The sequence below is a fragment of the Saccostrea cucullata genome, unplaced genomic scaffold (genome assembly GCF_032062105.1).
Source record: "Saccostrea cucullata isolate Sc308-1 unplaced genomic scaffold, CSIRO_AGI_Scuc_v1 ctg2959, whole genome shotgun sequence".
In the NCBI taxonomy this organism is placed as follows: Eukaryota; Metazoa; Mollusca; class Bivalvia; order Ostreida; family Ostreidae; genus Saccostrea; species Saccostrea cuccullata.
In genome coordinates this window covers 19,850-40,950 of record NW_026934904.1, presented here as the reverse complement: position 1 = coordinate 40,950, position 21,101 = coordinate 19,850, and the positions used below count along the sequence as shown (strand labels likewise).

The 21,101-nt window shown below is 34.7% G+C and overlaps 1 protein-coding gene across 1 annotated transcript in view; it reads right to left on the bottom strand.

The window, feature by feature from the left end:
- The window catches only part of LOC134241517 (interferon-induced protein 44-like), a 37,195-nt gene that overhangs the window by 9,584 nt on the left and 6,510 nt on the right, over window positions 1-21,101 (bottom strand). The window contains exons 2-4 of the mRNA XM_062723557.1: window positions 13,344-13,428; window positions 9,474-9,689; window positions 7,169-7,315 (exon numbers count right to left, since the gene is read on the bottom strand). Coding sequence (XP_062579541.1) covers window positions 7,169-7,315; window positions 9,474-9,689; window positions 13,344-13,428 — 448 coding nt within the window. The remainder of the gene's footprint in view (window positions 1-7,168; window positions 7,316-9,473; window positions 9,690-13,343; window positions 13,429-21,101) is intronic.

Here is a 21,101-nt window from a genome sequence, read left to right as displayed (position 1 = left end):
CGCCGTCCTTCTGGTGTTCTAGGAGACCCTACGCGACCCTACGGCGTACAGTGGAGATCTCGCCGCGTTATCACGGCGCTGTAGGAGACTACTGCGATCACCTTGGCGTTTTGCATTTTTGGAGGACGCCGTGCAGTCGCCGTGAGGACGCAGCCCCGGTGTGACAGGGGTTTTATGCAGCAATAAACTTTCGTCACGACACCTGCATATGGCGTTTATATATCTAAGTTGATTCGATACGCAAGAGCATGCTCTACGTATGAACAATTTTTAAAACGAGGTAAATTGACAAACAAGTTAATGAAACAAGAATATCAGCAGTCTCGTTAAGAGTCATCATTTCATAAGTTATTTGGTCGATACAATGACCTTGTCAGCAAATACAATTTATCATTCAGTCAAATGCCGACTGACGTTTTTCATACTAATTGTTAGTCCATTATTAGTCCCCTACCGGTGAAACCGGGGGGGGGGACTATAGGTTTCCTCTGCGTCCGTCCGTCCGTCCGTCTAGCTGTCTGTCTGTCCGTCTGTCTGTCCCCGTCAGTCTGTCCCACTTGGTTTTCCGCACTTTTTTTCTAAACGCTTGCAGATATTGAGCTGAATTTTGGTATGTGAGAGTATCTTAATGAGTTACAGATCAAGTTTTAATTTCGCTTGGCTTCATTGATTTTTGACAGAATTATGGCATTTTGAATATTTTTCATAATCGCTTAATTAAGATCGGGTTCGAACTGCGCTAACTTCCGATTGTCGACAAAAATATGAAGCGAGGAAAAGACGATGGAGAAATGAGTTGAATTTTCGTCTTAATGTGGATTATTTTATTAGTTTTAAGGCATTTACAACTTGAAAATCTTTCAGTTTTACCTTGGACATGACTTTTGCACATTATAAAATGACATCCTGAAGAAAAAGGGGAACCCGGTAGGGGACATGTATTGCTTGTGCAATACTCTCAGAATGCTTGTTTATACACTGAATTGACAACGGATTTTTCCGTTATTTCCCGATCATGACAAGGAGCACACGGCGGGTGTGACCGGTCAGCAGGGGATGCTCACTCCCCCATGGCACCTGATCTCACCTCTGATGTTTAAGAGGTCCGTGTTTGCTCTGCTCCTATTTTGTATTGTTTTATGGACTTTCATATTGAATACTGTTCGTTATCTCCATATTCTTCACGGTTTGTCCCCATTTAAGTCATAAAAACATCAACAATACTTTGCACATAGTTTACAAATAATTGTTCCACTAGCTTAAGTTATAATTTAAATGCTTTTAAATTCTTTAACGCGTAACTCTGCTTTTACAAATTCCAACAGTGAACGCACATCAGTTTCATAATGTGACCCACTCTTTTGACAAAATTTTTAATCGAATTCACTCGCTGTTTCGTAGGTCCTTCGACGTCATGGATTTTTGTACTTATGTAATAGCACCTGTGTAACCCCTGTTGACCAATGTCTATATAAATTTATGTTATACGGGTATATTTGTGGTAATCTATGTAATGTATACGATATTATACAATTACTACTGTTTTTGAGGTCAATACAATGATTTATCCATCTGAGGAGTACAAATGGGCGAGTTTACGCTTTACAATCCGCGAAGCGGATTATAAAAAACCGTAAACTGACCCAAACCAGGTTATACTCGAATAATTTGGCCAAGAATTAAGAGTCATGCCTTATAATTTAATTCTGAAATGATTCAACAATTATGCTGTTTTTTTTATGAGTTCAAATTTGCCGCTCAATAATAAATCTTTAGTAACGGAAGTGATGGTTAACAAGGGGAGGTAATAACTGATACACAAAGATCTAGCAGCCATTATGTTTGTTTACATGAGGTAAGATAGAACTACTGTTTGAAGTTAAAGGTAAATTTAATAAATCTGGAATTTTCCATGAGTCCCAGGGACTGGAAATGAGGAGTTTGCATGGATACAGATGATTCAGCTTGTTGTCAAGGGGGTGTGTCCCCATACCAAACCAGGTTATTAAGAAATAATTTGCGTTCCTTTTTGGAAATCAACCAATGAGAGACTAGAATACAAACAAAATTAAATTATTGTTGTTTATATTGCACTGCTTTTATTTGAAAGTAATTAATGGATTTAACGTAGAATACAGTTGCAGGGAAATAATTCATTAACCCCCCTCCCCCCCCCCCCCATGGATGCAGAAAAAAATTGTCGAATTTGTCGACCAATTACAATGTACCATTGTTTTGTCAGAAACCTGTTTTTTCCAGATGAACAGAAAAAAGATCTTAAGGATATACGATCCTCAGCCAGGAAGGATAACTCTTTAATTTATAATTAAATTCAAAAAGTCTTAAAATAAAGCTTGAAATTGAAATTTTTTCATGCAACAATTTTCATTTTATGCCTCTACGTATGATTCAATGTTCTTTAAAGTTTTAACAAACGGTATTAAAAAAGTTGACATTTGTACCTCATAAAATTAAGTAAAACTTGCATATTTAAAAAAAAAAAATCAAATTTCTTTAAATTTAGCCTTAGTTACCAATGTTTATCAGTATGATTTGAAATTAGAAGTGATTTACGGTGTTTTCTTTGAAAGGAAACACTTCATACACTATGTATTATGAAACGATGGAAGTAAGTAGGAGAAAGTAAAGTACCAAATAAGTGTAAAACTCATGCAACTTTCTTTAAAAGCCTGGATACCTATGATTTTTATTCCTAAAATGTATTTCTTGATCATTTATCAATTAAAAAATATGCAGTAGGTAGTTCAAGTCGCATTTCCTGAAAAATTATTTGAGATATACTAATTTTCCCTATATAATATGATTAAATTTAAAGATGAAGTTTAAAGAAACACCGTGGGTAAATACATTTTAATTTGAGAATTTAGAGACATCTTTGTGAGCATTTTCAATTACTTAATACCTGATTTTCAGAAGCTGGGGATCGGATAACCTTAACGCTGTAATAAAAATTACGGAGAAAAATGACATGAGAATTTTTCATTTTTTTATATATGTTTCCATTCATATAGTCACCATTTTGAAGAAGGGACACTCACATTTGTACAGCTATTACATTCTACAGAGGGAAACTGGCTATTGGAGAAATCGCACTTTATAAATTTACAGCACAACATATGTATATTTCCTGATAACATTGCAACTACGCGGGACATATGTGTATTCCCACTAAGTTCAATCGATTGTTATGGTAATGAACTCATTGATGAAATTAATGCAAAATCCAATTGTTCAGGAACATATGTATATTTCCTGATAACATTGAGGTAGGACATATTTGATAGTGTAATAGCTGGCTTTATTTAAACTTCTGTTTAATATACATAATTTTTATGCATGCACGTATGTATTAGCTGAGGCATATGTATATCCTCATCTATCATGAGTTATACTTGCTATTTTTTATATAAGGCTAAGGTTTTTAGAGCATATGTCTTTCTCTGGAAAGGTTGGCGCCGGCCTTATTAGATGTATCTGCACTCTGTCACTTACTCAGATTTTCTATATATTCGATCAATGCATACTATCTTTGCAAGATATATAACTGTATTCAGCGGCAGCTCACACATATTGGTCCGACCAAAATAATTCCATCATGATAAGTAGATACAACATTATTGTTCATGATAAGAGTAAAGTTGTGTATGTCATACGTTAAAGAAATCAAAAATAACGTCAAAATATCATTAGAAAGTCACTTTCCCCCCGAAATGCAAATAAAAAATATCAATATTCCTACGCTCGCTCCCTCCTCAGCCTTTTTTTTTTACGTGTTTGATAACAGAGAATAATTAGGTCATTCTTCGATTCATATCTTTTCACCAATGAATTGATAATACTATATCAACAATTGTATTAAGTACATGTTTATAGTCCGTTAATTATCATACAATTTGTTCTTAAAGAAAAAATTAATCATTCTGTGTGTGTGTATTATTAAATGACGGAATTTTCAATCCCTGGCCTGCTCGTGTGTACACTTTGTAAACTGTAGGGTATGTGTGGCAAAACGAGAACTGCATGGGTTGGAGATTCGGGTTCGTGTTGAAGTTCAGCATACCATTATATATAGAACTTGAATAATGTAAGTAATTTCTGCGACAAATATATTAGTATATTTCAGTTATTTTCAAAACAAAAAAGGTTTTCCATGTTCATGATGTTTTCAGTTTAGAATTTTCCGACCCGGTCCTGATTTTCCCAACCCGGCCATTTTAAACACAAGTTGTTGCAGATGCAAATGTTAGAACAAACTATATAAAGTTCAACAGGGATTGTATAATTTTTATTAATCAGAATTCGTATTTATATGATCTAATTAAGAAAAGAAAAGTTTTGTCTGACACCGTAACTTCTCGGCAAAACAAAACGTGTTTCTCCGAGCTCGCTGGATGCGTGTGACAGCTCCATTGCACGTGTGTAGACCAAGGCTACAGGTACATGTAGGCCTATGTGTACTGTTTGTTAGGAGACTGGGTGACCGTAATGCTATGGAATCACGATATTTACAACAGTTCCATAATTAGACAGTGCAGTTTTTTTTATTAACGTCATTATAAACACTGTTAAACATATTAAATCTAACAGTCGAATATCTTTGGATATGGGGTAACCCATATCTATTCTTGTTATTACTGGTGTGGGTTTTACTTCTCTCCTTGGGGTCTGAACTTGATTAATGAGGTTTAATCAAGTACATGGCAGTTTCAGACCACAAGGTATAGGTTGGTTTAAAATTATGTAATCATTTACATCATTAATGGGAAAATTAATGGGAATTATTAATTAATATTGATTAAAAAAATTTTGGGGGGTAAATAATCAAATATTCATAATTGTACATCAAATTTTAATTAGGTTGTGATAACATAAACATTTAATATGATTTACATCATTTTATGCAATTAAAATTGGGTTAATTAATAAAGTCACAGTGGTGGCAGAGTGCAACATAACTTATTGTTTCTGTGTCATGTATGAATATGTATAAGATGGAGGGCTCAGGAGGTTAAAAATGGTTAATTACATTATCGGAGGAAATGCATATTAATTGAATATACGTGGAAGTATGCTATATTGGAATGTGGGGATTCGAACATTGTCAATTATGGATAAATAACTTTACAGCACAAAGTAGGATCTCCCCATGGAAAAATGTATCTGATGGAGATTTTCGTGTGGGAAATCCAACTCGAAAATAATTTTCCGTGGAGAAAATCGTATCCGAAAGCCAAATTTCCGGGGGATCATACTCTAGAGTCAGTTTTCTGGGGAGGGGGATTTAAGAGGAGAAACCCTTCTCTACAAGACCGGTATTCATATGCTTTTCTCTTTTAGCGCGATTATTCCTTCTATTACCAAAAACGAATTTAACGGCTTAAATACCGGTATCGTTTATATAAAAAAACAAGAGGCCCATGGGCCTTATAGGTCACCTGAGCATTATGCAACAACTTTTCAGTGATTGAATTTGATTCATGTTTTAATCCAGATGCTATGGCATTCACAATTTTGATAGAGGCACCATTGATCATCATAACAATACACTTAGCAGTTGCTTAGTTTGTTTACTTAATACCCATAGGCATGGTAGGAGAACAAAAAATGCATTTCAAGTAATCAGTAATATTCAGCATGATCAGTAATGATCAAATCACACATGAACCCCTGACCCTTAGGCCTAGATCCACACATTGCACAATTTTTGAAAAGGCTCCCTTGCTTTTCAAAAATATTTGATTATTACCAAGGAGCAGATTTCAAACAATTCATCCAGTTTCAGTATATAAGTACAGTCCCCCCCCCCTCCGTGATGGTGCCCCTGACCCTGGGGCATTGAAATTCACAATTCTGGGAGATTAGGACCCTTGCTCATCATAACTATATAGGTAGTTCATCTGCTTAATACCAAGGAGCAGAGAAAAAAACTTTCAAAGATTTAATGTATTTTGACTATATAATCAATAGAGCCCCGCCCTATCACTAGAACCCCTGACCCTAGGGCCATAAAATTCACAAATTTTGGAAGAGGTATTCTTGCTTATCATAACTATGTTATTAGTTTATTTCATTCCTAGGAGCAGAAAATATTTTTTTTTCCAAAGAATTCATGTATTTTAATATATAATTAATAGAGCCCTGCCCTAACACCAGAACCCCTGATCCTGGGGCCATAAAATTCACAATTTTGGAAGAGGCACTCTTGTTCATCATAACTATGCACTTATTTAGTTTATTTAATACCCAGGAGCAGAGAAGAAGATTTTCAAAGAATTCATGCAATTTCACTATGTAATCTATAGAGCCCCCCCCTCCCCCTTACATCAGAACCCCTTACCCTGGGGCCATGAAATTCACAATTTTGGAAGAGGCAAACTTGCTCATCATAACTATGCACTTAGTTAGTTTATTTAATACCCAGGAGCAGAGAAGAAGATTTTCAAAGAATTCTTGTATTTTCACTATTATAATCTATAGAGCCCCACCCTAACACCAGAACCCCTAACCCTGGGGCCATAAAATTCACAATTTTGGTAGAGGCACTCTTGCTCATCATAACTATGTACTTAGTAGGTTTATTTAATACCCAGTAGCAGAGAAGAAGATTTTCAAAGAAATAATGCATTTTCACTACATACTTATTTAGCCCCGCCCTAGCACTAGGACCCATGACCCTGGGGCCATGAATTTCACAATTTTGTTAGAGGACTTAATGGTGATTACAATCATGCAAACAGTTTGACTGCTTGATGTCCAGGAATAAAGAAGAAGATTTTTAAAGATTGCTCTAATTTTAGTGGTTTTTGCCACACCCCCAGGCCCCAGGGGGGGGGGACAGGAACCATAAAATTCACAAATTTCGTTCCCCTTTACCCATAGATGCTATATGCCAAATTTGGTTGAAATTGGTTCAGTGGTTTCAGAGAAGAAGCTGAAAATGTTCAAATGTTAACGCACGACGAACGACGACGGACGAAAAGTGATAGCAATAGGTCACCTGAGTTTACTCAGGTGACCTAAAAATTAACATTGACAAAGAGAAAATATTTGAGGTATCTTTCTGCGCTATTCAATTTAACTACGACTAACTTGGACATTGTAGTAATAATTTTTTTGCACGTACATGTATATTTATTCAAATACAAACCACATATCCATCCATCACGTGACCATCCAGGATATATTCAACATCGCGAGAGTCCAAACTTTGATCCTCTTCTAATCCACGACAATCTACCACTCTAAAGTTTAGGGTGCCAGAGTTTTTTCTTCCTTTTACTTTGTAAATATCCAGCTAGAATTAAAAATAATGTTTTATAAAGAAGTCAATATTCGATGCTCTCAAAAGACAAAATACCCGCCCGCAATATATATAAAATCCAAAACATGGACATGTCTGACTTCTGTTTATGTGAGAATTTGAACGTAGACTATACAGACAATATATATAAAATCACAAACATGGACATCTCTGACAATTATTTTATGTGAGAATTTGAACGTAGACTATTGTTATTTTTCTGAGATAGGGCGACGATTGTATTAAGAAACAAGTTTTTCTTAAATAATAGCAGTTGATTGGACGAATTCCGTTTTCGTCCATCGTCATGCGTCGTCTATTGTTCGTCGTGTGTTCACATTTTAAACATTTTCAGGTTCTTCTCTGCAACCACTCAACCAAATTTGGCACAAAGCATCTATGGGTAAAGGGGAACAAAAATTGAGAATTTCTTGGTCCCTGCCCCTGGGGTCTGAGGGGCCAAAAATACTAAAATTAACTACTACTTAAAAATCTTCTTCTTTATTCCACGACATCAAGCAGTCAAACTGTTGGCATGAATGTAATAAACATTGAGTCCTCTGCCAAAATTGTGAAATTCATGGCCCTAGGTCAGGGGTTCTAGTGCTAGGGCGGGGATATATAGATTATATAGTGAAAAAGCATTATTTCTTTGAAAATCTTCTTCTCTGCTCCTGGGTTTTAAATAAACTAACTAAGTACATAGTTATGATAAGCAAGTTTGCTTCTTCCAAAATTGTGAATTTCATGGCCCCAGGGTCAGGGGTTTTAGTGTTAGGGCGGGGCTATATAGAATATATAGTGAAAATGCATTATTTCTTTGAAAATCTTCTTCTCTGCTTCTGGGTTTTAAATAAACTAACTAAGTACATAGTTATGATGAGCAAGAGTGTCTCTTCCAAAAGTGTGAATTTCATGGCCCCAGGGTCAGGGATTCTAGTGTTAGGGCGGGGCTATATACATGTAGAATATATAGTGAAAATGCATTATTTCTTTGAAAATCATCTTCTCTGCTTCTGGGTATTAAATAAACTAACTAAGTACATAGTTATGATGAGCAAGAGTTTCTCTTCCAAAATTGTGAGTTTTGTGGCCCCAGGGTCAGGGGTTCTGGTGTTAAGGCGCGCGCTATATATTATATTGAAAATGCATTTATCCTTATTCCTTTGAAAATCTTGTCTGCTCTTAGGTATTTAATACACTAACTAAGTATATAGTTAAGATGAGCAAGAATGCCTCACAAAATTGTAAATTTTATGACCCCAGGGTCAGGGGTTATGGTGTTAGGGCGGGGCTCTATAATGATTATATAGTGAAAATACATTAAATCTTTGAAAATCTTCTTCTCTGCTCTTGGGTATTAAATAAACTAACTAAGTATATAGTTAAGATGAGCAAGAATGCCTCCAAAATTGTAAATTTTATGACGCCAGGGTCAGGGGTTCTGGTGTTATAGTGCTATAGTGAAAATACATAAAATCTTTGAAAATCTTCTCTTCTCCTGGGTATTAAATAAACCAAGTAGATAGTTATGATAAGCAAGAATGCCTCTACTAAAATTGTGAATTTTATGGCCCCAGGATAAGAAGTTCTGGTGTTAGGTCTCTATTGATTATATAGTGAAAATACATTAATACCTGGGTATTAAGCAGACGAACTACCTTTATAGTTATGATGAGCAAGAGCCTTTCCTCCAGAATTGTGAATTTCAAGGCCCCAGGGTCAGGGGTACCATAGAGGAGGAGGGCTCTACTTATATACTGAAAATAAATAAATTGTCTGAAATCTGCTCCTTCTTATTAATCAAACATTTTGGATTTGCAAGGATGCCTTTTCAAAATTTGTGCTATGTGTGAACCTTGGCTCAGGGGTTCATGTGTGGTAGGAGCACTACTGATTATTGTTGAATATTACCGATCAGATGAAATGCATTTTTGTTCCCCAACCCTGCCTATGGTATTAAGTATCAAACTCTGCAACTGCTAAGTGTATAGTTATAATGAGCAATGGTGCCTCTTTCAAAATTGTGAATGTTATAGCATCTAGCGTAAAACATGAACCAAATTCAATCACTGAAAAGTTGTTGCATGATGCTCAGGTGACCTATAAGGCCCCTGGGCCCTCCGTTTGATTCATTATGGGGAATACCTACTGATTTTGTTAAGCTAGAACTTGCACATCCGGCACGTGACCTGAGGGAAAGTCTCCCTTTGATAACCGAATCCACTGTATTGAAGAAACTTGATTTTCCCGATGAAATACGTCCCACTAATAACAAATTGACATGAGGGATTTTTGAGTAGTTTCCATTCTCTAGATCTGCCAAGGGCATGTATTTTTCTATTTCTGTCAGAAGGCTTTCTACGGACTGCAACAGAGAAAAAAAGGATGATAAATGATTTATAAAGTGAAAAAATAATTCCTATCTCTATGATTGACTGCGATCCAATAAAATGAAAACACAACATTCACTTTTAACATGACTAAACTACTTTATATCTTTATATATAAATAAAGTTAAGTTAAATCACTTTTATATGAACAATAATTTACAGTACGAGGGCTGTTTGTAAATTTTTGAGACATTAAGCTTCTTCCATTAAGGTAAGAGGTAAATTCATGAAAATCCGTCAACATTGTATCAAGAACAAATAAAAGAAATGTGCAGAATTCTAATTTATAGGAAAATACGTAAAAGGTAGTTAACAGCGAAACACAGGTGCTTGTGCAGTAAAATTTTTAACTTTGCATATGTGGATTGACCTGGAACTTCGATCGTCACTTTAACGTCTCATCAGCTGTAGATTTTTTTCTCATGCTAAAATGATCTGGAAGCATTCAATCTTCTTTCTATGTCATCATATGTAACATGTAATAAATCAAACATTTTTCCTTTAGCGATTATTGAAAGAAAAATAATAAAATGGGTATTACTATTACCCCAAATCAAACTTACACAAAGTTTCCTTCATCGGTTGACTTAGCATCACGCAGTGCCGATTTTTACAACGTTGGTAGCTACACTGATTTTAAACTATGTTCGCTGCGCCGTCTCGGCGTCAAAATTCATTTTGGCATTTTCTACTGTGCTTTTTTGTTTTGATCTTTGTTTATCTGATCTATCAAACTTGCAAAAAGGTAGTGAAAATGAAATTAAAAAAATATATAGAGAGAATTAAATTGATTTTAACTCTTATCATAGCTCATCGGGAGTTTGAACGTTTATATTGTTAAATTTTCTCAGTACATATATCTAACTGATTTTGTGCCTGCGCTGGATACCCCTTCCATTGACACATTAATAAAAAATATAATATTTGTGAAATATTTCTTTTTTTGATTGATTATTAGTGGTTCTGAATTATAGATGCCAATCTTTCTTATACCCTCTGCTTGAAAAGTAGAGGGTATATAGTGATCGGGATGTCTGTGCGTTCATCCGTGTGCCTGTCTGTCCGCCCGTCTATTCGTCCGTCTGTTATGCTTTGCTGTACCCATCTCTTATCCACAACTCCTCCTATATCACTGAATAAAATTTACTGATACGTTCACAGAATCTTTGTTACATAGTGCCATTGTGCATCTTTATATTACTTTTTGATCCAACACATATTTTGGGTTCCCAGAGCAAAACACGGACAAGGCCATTTCTTCTACGATAATAAAGGGTACTTATTTGGAATGAGAGTACCAAATCCCCGGATGAGCACATGGCTTTATTTGTGGCATAATGTAGAGTCAAGTACTGAAAAGGTTGGCATTATCTGATTGGCTGAAATGAGGTATGCAATGTTTTTCATTTAAAGTAAAATATTAATGATTGAAATAAATGATGGAATGTAGGAATATTAAAGGGAATATAGAAATACCAGGGGAGATTGTAGGAGCGGGGGTTGACTTTTTTTTGCAGAGTGTTATTTACTGCCGATACCCTATAAGTTTTAAAGAACTGCAATTTTGACCTATAAACGCCATAGGACCTTATATTTTTTTCGGGATTTTTTTAAGCGCTTGGATGAAAGATTCAAATGATACAAAGGAATTGTCTGAAATTAAATTAGATAATACCATTGTGACCTCCTATTTTACTTTTTGATCTGACACTTATTTTTGGGTTTCCCAGATCAAAACATGGACTTTGCCATTATAACCATATGGGAAGCGGGGATGGGGTATGATTTAGTAAGCTCATTGCTCACCGTGCCTCTAGTATTAAAACGGCGTTCATTATAAAGAATAATAAACATGATGGCTCAATAATTTGCAAACAGCTACCGCATGTTTTTGTATGAGAAAATACAGGTGCTTTGGGATTACTGTTTTGTCACTTTTTTTGTTGAATATTTGGTTTGATGTTTCTTTTAACAATGCATATGTCTTTGCCAACAAATTTCGAATTCATTGAAAAACAAGAGCCCATGGGCCTTATATGTCACCTGAGTATCATGTAACAACTTTCCAACAATGATACGTGTTTTAAACCAGAGGTCTTGAACTTCACAATTTTGAAAGAGGCACCATTGCTTATCATAACTAGACACTTAGCATGCTTACTTTGGTAACTTCATACCCAGAGGTAGATCAGAGCAACAAAGAGAAAATGCATTTCTACTTTATCAGTTGTGCATCCCATCTCAGAGGAACCATTGACCCTGGGGCCACATCTTTAATAATTCTGGAAAGTTTATATCATCATGTTGTTACTTAATATCAAAGTGCAGATTTCAAAACATTGAATTGTTTTCAGATTATGTACTCCCTCCCAAGTACCTCTGTCCCAGGGGCCTGGAAATTAACCATTTTTGAAGAAGCAGCTTTCTTCGTCATAAACATGTACTTAGATAATTGGCATAATACCCAGGATCAAAGGAAAAGATTTTCAAAGAATTCATGCATTTTCACTACATAAACATTAGGTCCCCGCCCTAACACAAGAATTCCTAACCCATGGGCCCTGAAATTCACAGTCTTAAAGATGCATCCTTCCTCCTCATAACTATGTAATTGATTCATTGGTTTAATACCCAGGTGCAGAAAAGAACATTTTTAAAGAATTTATGCATTTTCACTATATAACCAATAGATCCCCACCCTAACACCAGAACCCCCAATCCAGGGGCCATGAAATTCACAATTTTGGAAAAGGCAGCCTTATTCAACGTAACTATGTACTTGGTTAGTTTCTTTAATACTCAGGAGCAGAGAAGATTCTCAAAGAAATAATTCATGTTCACTAATCTTTAATCTTTATAGCCCCGCCCTAGCACTAGAACCCCTGACCTTTGGGCCATGAAATTCATAATGTTGGAAGAAGCTGTCGAATTCAACATAACTATGCACTTGGTTAGTAAATTTAATGCCCACGAAGAGAGAATAATTTCAAAGAATTTATGCATTTTTATTTTATAATCTTTATAGCCCCGCCCTATCACTAGAACCCCTGGCCCTGGGGCCATGGAATTCCGAATTTTGGAAGAGGCAGTCATTTCCAACCCAACACTATGCACATGGTTTGTTTATTTAATGCACAGGAGCAGAAAAGAAGAATCTAAAACAAATAATATATTTTCACTATAAAACATATTTAGCCCCGCCCTAGCACTAGAACCCCTGGCCCTGGAGCCATGAATTTCACAATTTTGGTAGAGGACTCCATGCTGATTACAATCTACCAACAGTTTGAGTGCTTGATGTCCAGGAGCAAAGAAAATTTTTAAAGATTGCACTAATTTTAGTGATTTTGGCCCCATCCCAGGCCCTACTAGGGCAGGGATTATGAAATTCCCTATTTTTGTATTCCTTTACCCATAGATGCTATATGCAAAAATTGGTTGAAATGGGTTCCGTTGTTTCAGAGAAGAAGTTGAAAATGTTCAAATGTCAACGCAAGACGCCGGACAAAAACGGTTAGCAATAGGTCACCTGATTTTACATTAAAAACAAATCATAAAGCTAATTTCTTGTACTTTTGATTTCCAAAGGAAAAATAAATTTTATAACACTACATGTATTTTTTTTTAACCTTTTCGGTCCAATCAAATCCATCCATTTCTTGCCATGGTTTCTGAAGGAAATCATCAGAAATATTGGATGTTGGTTCTTTATATCTGTAATATAAACAACAGTAAATGAAGGAGAATTTTTTATTCAGTGGAACTAAATATCATTAATTTCATAGTCAATTTTTTGATAATCGGTTACTCGGACGTTTTTCCGATCGTGTACCCGGGGTACTCGGTATAATGTAAATTCAAGTGTGCTGATTTTTAGTCCCATTAAGCTTTCTTAAACTTCAAAGCTGTTTCTATCATATTCATAAATGTAGGACGATTCTCTGTTAAGCATGGACTTTCAGTAAGGCGTGGCATGCTTGACGTTACATAATAAGCATCTGAAAACACGGCTTTCATTCACTGTTGAAATATACATGGAATAGAAATTCGAGCAAATGTCAACCACTGTACCGAATAACCAATAACATTGTCTCGCCCGGCAAAGTGGTGGAGCTAGAGTCATCTCATCGTTGTCAACAACAATTTAAAGTTCCTGATGTTATTAATTTCCCAATGAGAATCTACTCTAGTATTCGCCATTTGACAGACGCTAATTAAGTAGCACCGAAAATGCCACGCCTAACTGAAAGTCCAAGCTTATCAGAGAATCGTCGTATATAAACATCGAGTCCAAAGGAGAAGATTTTTTCGTACTTAATTTATTTATCACATAAACACAAAAGACACAATTCAAATGCATCGAAAATTAGAAATGGTTTACACTTCTTGTTGAGGATCTATTTAATCAACGCAAAAGTAAGACAATCTGTATTGCAGGTTTGTAATAATTACACTTGCGAAAGAGAAGGAACAGATGTTGTTGGGATCGCTAGTCTTATATTATTATGCCCCCCGCTTAAAAAGCGGGAGGGTATATAGTAATCGTTAATTCCGTTCGTCCGTCTGTACGTCCGTCCTTCCGTCCGTCTGTTACGCTTTGGGGTACCCATCTCTTATCCGCACTCCTCTTAAACCACTGAGTGAAATGTAATGAATCTTTCACAGAATCTTTACTACATATTGCCATTGTGTACCTCCTATTTTACTTTTTGAGGTATTTTAGGTTTCCCATAGCAAAACATGAACATCGCCATTATATTCTTACCTATGACGTGAGATATGGCGGCTTCTAAATAACATTAGATAAATATGACTTATTCTTCTTTACACGTTACCGTAAAACAATATATAGCAGAACATGAACATTACGGAAGGCGGGGAGTATCATTTAGTGAGCTCATTGCTCACAGTACCTCTAGTTTTTACTTATCTAGAAATATTTCTTCACTTTTGAAGTTGGTACCGGCATTTCTATGCATGTCCAATATCGCTGACGTAAACAAACGAAATAATCTTAAACTAGAGGTACTGTGAGCAATGAGCTCACTAAATAATACCCCCCGCCTCCCATATGAATATAATAGCAGTATCCATGTTTTGCTCTGGAAAATTCAAAATATATGTCAGATCAAAAAGTAAAATAGGAGGTGCACAATGGCAATATGTAATAAAGATTCTGCGAAAGTTTCATGAAATTTCCTCCATTGGTATGAGAGGAGTTGCGGATAAGAGAAGGGAAAATTTTGAAATACTGGATGAAATTTAAAAAAAACCCAGTGATACTTGTATTTTACAATCATGTTCTCAAGATATGGTTGGAAATAATGATGAATGGATTGTAAACATTAAGAAAGAATTTAAAAGGCTTGGTTTAACTGACATGTATAATAGAAATTGTATTGAAGATAATACTTAGAACATCTTATTTCAAAGAGTTTGACAGTTATAAACAAGATATTATGGCAAGAATTTGTATTTCTGTTAAATATTAAGTGGATAATCTTGTACTACAGACGTATTTAAGAAAACCATTACAAAGTATGGAATACCTATTTGTCATTTAAGACTATCGGTGCATGATTTAAAGATATGAGGGCTGTTCAATAAATGTTGTTATCGGTGATCGGAAAGAAGCGAAAGACACTTTTCAATGATTTATTCTTAATGATTTAACTTAAATATTCTCATGTAATTGAAACACTTGTCGGTAACATTTTTATCCAATTTCTGATTGTTTTAAGAACTCATTTTGAGTATGGTCCTTCGTATACTGGATAATGGCAGATCCTATAATTTCCTGGACTTGTTTCTTCTTTCTGAAAGGTTTTTTTTTTCAAGCTTGGAAAATGAACCAAGTCAAAGGGTGACAGAAATGGCGAATATTATTTTGTGACCTTTCTGCTTATACCCAAAACTCCTTTACTATTCATGGCGTGTTGGTTTGGACGCTGTCATGAAGAAATTTAATGTGGTGGTTTCCTGAATGTAGCTCCTTACTCTCAAAAACCTTTCGATTTTTTTTGCAAAAAGTTTGCCTTCTAGATTCCTTAAGAAATTGAACTGCCTTCCCAAATAAGAATTTGAACAACAAGACCACTAATATTTGAGAAAATGGCATATAAAACTGTCTTTGTCCTCTTGTAATTCTTTACTCTTTTTAGACCTTTGTTGTTTTTGTCAAGTGCCTCTTCTTGTAAAAATGTTTTAAGGGAAATAAAGCAATGGAATCGTTTCATTTTCTGTTTGATGCAGCGTCTCGAATGACCCTTGTTTTGCAGCTTCTCACAATGAAAATATGAGATGAAAAGTGGTCAACTGATATAAATTCATTAAAGATTAAATCATGAGAAAAAGTCAAACTTAATGTCATAGGATATATGTGTTGTATGTCATAGAGTTCAGGACAATATTTAAGGAACAGCTCTCGTAAAGAGAGGAAGGTATAGTTATATAGAAAGAAAAGATAGAAAATGTGAAATATGCTTATCAGATGAGATAGAGGACGAGTTTCACTTTGTATTAAAATGTCCTCGATATGAAGATCTTAGAATTAAATATAACGGGAAATATTGTTTTAAAAAATATCCATCAGTATTTCCACTATTCTCTAAAAACTGTAACCTGTAACTTTTTTTTTCTTTCTACAGCATAAAACTCAATAAATAACAAAAATAATCATATTGTATGCTACAACGTATTTTATTTGGCTTATTTTATTTGACAGATATAGCCTACTTGCAATTTAATTGTTTTGTTCTCCACCTGCACCCCAATTCCCATTTAGCCAACATAGATTTACCCATAGGCGCTTTTAACCTTTCTTTTGATAAATAAACAAATCCCCTTTACCATAATAATAATAATTATTCTTATAAATGTAGTATAGGGATTTATTTTTATTTATGAAAAGAAATGTAAATTAAAAACGTCAAGTGCCTGTGGATTTACTTGTGTTTTACCTACATGTATAATTTTTTTGAATACATTGTATGTTCGATGTCCATGACTACGCTTACGTCTTGGTATTTCATTAAATAGACACAGACTTTAATGAAGTGTATATAGAATACAAAAGCAATTTTTGTTCAACTTTAAATATCTAGAAAAAATCTTACAAGAGATATATAGTGACTTTAATACACGTAATAACGATAATGGGAGGTTAGTGGGGCGTAGAACAGTCTGCTGCAATCACAGTATAGCATCGAATTTCGAATGACTTAAAACACCATAATATCTACCTTATACTAAAATTGTGACTGAATCATGTGTAGCACGGATTTAGCCTAGTATTAACTTGTGCACATCTTCAAGGGAGGTCAACACTACCGCTACATCGCCAAAACATTTCAACTCATTGCCGTTACATTTTTCAAATATTTGACCGATCATTACCGCTACATTTTTTCGGCCGAAAACAAATCATTACCGCTAAATATTGAATCAGCCTTGTATGGTACGGAATATGAGTTCTGACTAACCGAATTCATCACTATGTATAGTGAGGTACAATTTGGATTGGAAATCTAATAAGAATGAGTAAATATACCGCACATGCACCTGGCGTTACTTATTATTCTTTTAATAAAAAAAATATACCCCTCACAAGGTATCCATCGGACCCCCATCTTGGATTTTCGAAGTCGGTCACATCCACTTATATTTTCGTCTAAAGCTCCGTAAAATAAATTCCCTGCAACCATATTCTTTTGTTTTTCAGTCTTTCGAGGTCTAAACTTACGACCAGCAAGCAGAAGGTCACATCACCCTTGCACTATTAAAAATCCCTCGTCGTAAATACGAAAATCTCAAGGTCAAGGCTTAAAGTTCAAAATTGTTGGTTTCAAATCAAAGGTCTTGCCATAAAGAATTGATATTTGATATATGTTGCTAGTATCTACCATTTAAGACTTAGGGCCAAAGTAAAAGTTTGAATTTTTATGTAAAAGTGGACCAAACTCCAAGGTTAAGGTAAAAAAAAATCAAATATGGTGGTATCCAAAGAAAGGTCATGACACAAGGAATACACACGTGAAAAATGAAAGTCATAGCTCCACTAAATCCAAAGTTATGGGCAAGGTTAAAGTTTTTGTGGACAAACAGACGAACAGAGAGACAGACGGACACGACAAAAACTATATACCCCCGAAACTTCGTTTACGGGGGCATAGAAAAAACTAAAATCGACCTCCTTCATAGTGTAAACGTACAGTACAGTAGCAATAAGCAACTTCAAAGAATTGTGGTCCCCCGATTTCGGTGTCTTTGTGGGTGAGATGTCATTTTTATGCCATATTGTCTCAAATATGAATGCCCTATCAGATGTCATTTAGAAATTATCACTGAAGTAGGATACTTTCTTAAGGTCAATTGTGAAGGTCAAGGTCAATGGGTCACAAATCATAGCATACTTGGAAATATCTTGTCACGGTACAGGTAATGCACATGTCAAATATGAAAGACATATCTCTTCTCAAGATAAGGAACAAGATGTGTTTGTGAAACACTGATGACTCCGTATGGCAACATAACGAAGATAAAACTTTTCTTAAGGATATCCGATCCTCGGCCAGAAAGGATAACTATTTAATTTATAATTCAATTCAAAAGGTCTTAAAATAAAGCTTGAAATTGAATTTTTTTAGTGCAACAATTTTCATTTTATTCCTCTACGTATGATTCAAACTTCTTTGAAGTTTTAACAAACGGTATTTAAAAAGTTAACATTTGTACCTCATAAAACTAAGAAAAACTTGCATATTTAAAAAACATCAAAGTTCTTTTAATTTAGCCTTAGTTACCAATGTTTATAAGCATGATTTGAAATTAGAAGTGAATTACGGTGCTTTCTTTGAAAGGAAACACTTCATTCACTAAGCATTATGAAACGATGGAAGTTAGCAGGAGAAAATAAAGTACCGAATAAGTAAAATGTATTTCTCGATCAATTATCAATTAGGAAATATGCAGTAGGTTTTTTTTTTTTTTTTTTTTAAAGGCATTTCCTGAAAAAAATATTTGAGATTTACTAATTTTCCCTATATGATATGATTAAATTTAAAGATGAAGTTTAAAGAATCACTGTGGGTAAATACATTTTACTTTGAGAATTTAGAGACATCTTTGTGAGCATTTTCAATTACTCAATGCCTGATTTTCAGAACCTGAGGATCGGATAACCTTAAATGCAAATTAAATATATTATTACCTAAATCTTCTTTTCATTAAAAGCACGTCAAACTCCAAGGTCAAGATCATTCTTGATATTCAATGAAAGGTCCTGTCAAAAGGATTAATATGTGAAACATGAAAGCCTTAGCCCTAACCCTTTAAAAGTTATGGTCAAGGTTTGCTTTTAGAAAAAGTTAAACTCCAAGGTCAAAGGGTCAAACTTCTTGGTATCCAATGAAAGGTCTTCACACAAGGATTAATTATTTGAAGTATGAAAGCCCTGCCCCTTACCGTTCAAAAGTTATGGCCAAGGTTAAAGTTTTTTCACAAGTACAAAAATCTCCAAGGTCAAGGTCAATAGGTCAAGGTTGTTGGTATTCAATGAAAGTTCTTGCCACAGAGAACACATATGTGAAATATGAAAGTCCTAGTATCTACCATTCAAAAGTTATGGCCAAAGGTAAAAGTTCTGAATATTTGTGTAAAAATGGATCAAACTCCAAGGTTAAGGTCAAAAGGTCAAATTTGGTTGTACAAAAGAAAGGTCTTCTCACAAGGAATACACATGTAAAAGTCATAGCTCCACTTCATCAAAAGTTATGGGCAAGGTTAAAGTTTTTGTGACTGATGGACAGACTGACAGACGGACAGACGAATGAGATTTAATGCCCCTTCGATTTCGCGAAAGCGGGGGACAACAACGGACCGATGACAGCGGACTGAATTTTCGTATCTTGTCATGACAACGGATATAGATTATAATAAATCAAAATTATTTGTTCTATTTTTTTTCTGTAAAGGCTTATTACATATCTTGGTACTGACTGCACCAATTGGTATATAGAATAGAATAGAATAGAATAGAATTTATTACCAATCAGGGCCCATTAGGCATAAACATATAACATATATAATTACATATAAACATAATAAAGTAATAGACAGAATACAACATGTGGTGAAAAGCAATTCTTTTATTAAGTATATATATATATACTGATATATATGTTGGTATATATATATAATATTCTATTTATTTACAAAAAAAATATAACGTCTCAGAGAGAAAAAAATGAATGAAAAAACGATTTCTTTTATTTCGTCATTTAATCGGCTGAAATTTATACAACACCAAAAAAGGTGCCAGTCCTGTTTCCCATTGCATTTTCAGACATTGGTTGAAATGATTTAGCTTAAAAAATGAAAACCTGCTCACGGCCTGTCCTCTCAAGTAATGAAACCATACGGATTTTCTCACAGATACCCTCACATACACACATCCTTCCTCTGCCTAGCACACAAACACCCTCAAACACACACATACATGTGTATATACTATATATACCGGTATATATATATTTAATAGGTATGTGTTAGTACTTGAATCAAACTATTCGGACGAAAAGTTATCCCCTCGCGCACCTAGTTGCAGAGGGGATATAGAATCGTTACTGTGTGTATGTGTGTGTGTTTTATACTGTGTCCGTTTAAAAGAATCTTTGCAATATCAATTCTAAGCCTCCACATACTTATGTTGCATTGTAAAATGACGAACCCTATGCATTTTTAAGTTAATCTCACATTTGAACACTTCCAGGTATATATATATATAAATATATATATATATATATATATATATATATATATATATATATATATATATATATATATATATATATATCAAAAAATTATTTTTCCTTGGTATAGGGATAAAATAAAATCCAAATTCAAATCAAACTTTTATCTAAAGCGCTTTCGCCCCATGCGGGCTCATCAGTAGATTTGAAATTGTAAACAAGTTACATTATGACGTCATTCTCGTGACGTTATGTAGGCAACGTTAAACATAATGACTGTGACGTAATAGTAATCACAGTTAAATGAGGCGCACAGATAAAGTTTTACAGTTCATCTGATCAAAGTTAAGCGCCTATTATAAATGTACAATAATGGAGACATTTTATATAAAATGTACATAATAAAATAATTTGATATAAATTCCTTTTAACAGTTCAATTTTGGTTTAAACAGATTTATGAAATATTGTTCTTTGGCTTTCCGTAATTGTTCATTTTCCTCTTTTATTTTGTAAAAAGGAAATATATAAAAATGTCCTTTGCCACAAGAATCAAAGTGTTCACTACATGGCGTGTTTCGTATGGTCGGATCCTTAATCTGTTGTTTGTGCACGCGAACACGGTCGGCTAATTTGGTTC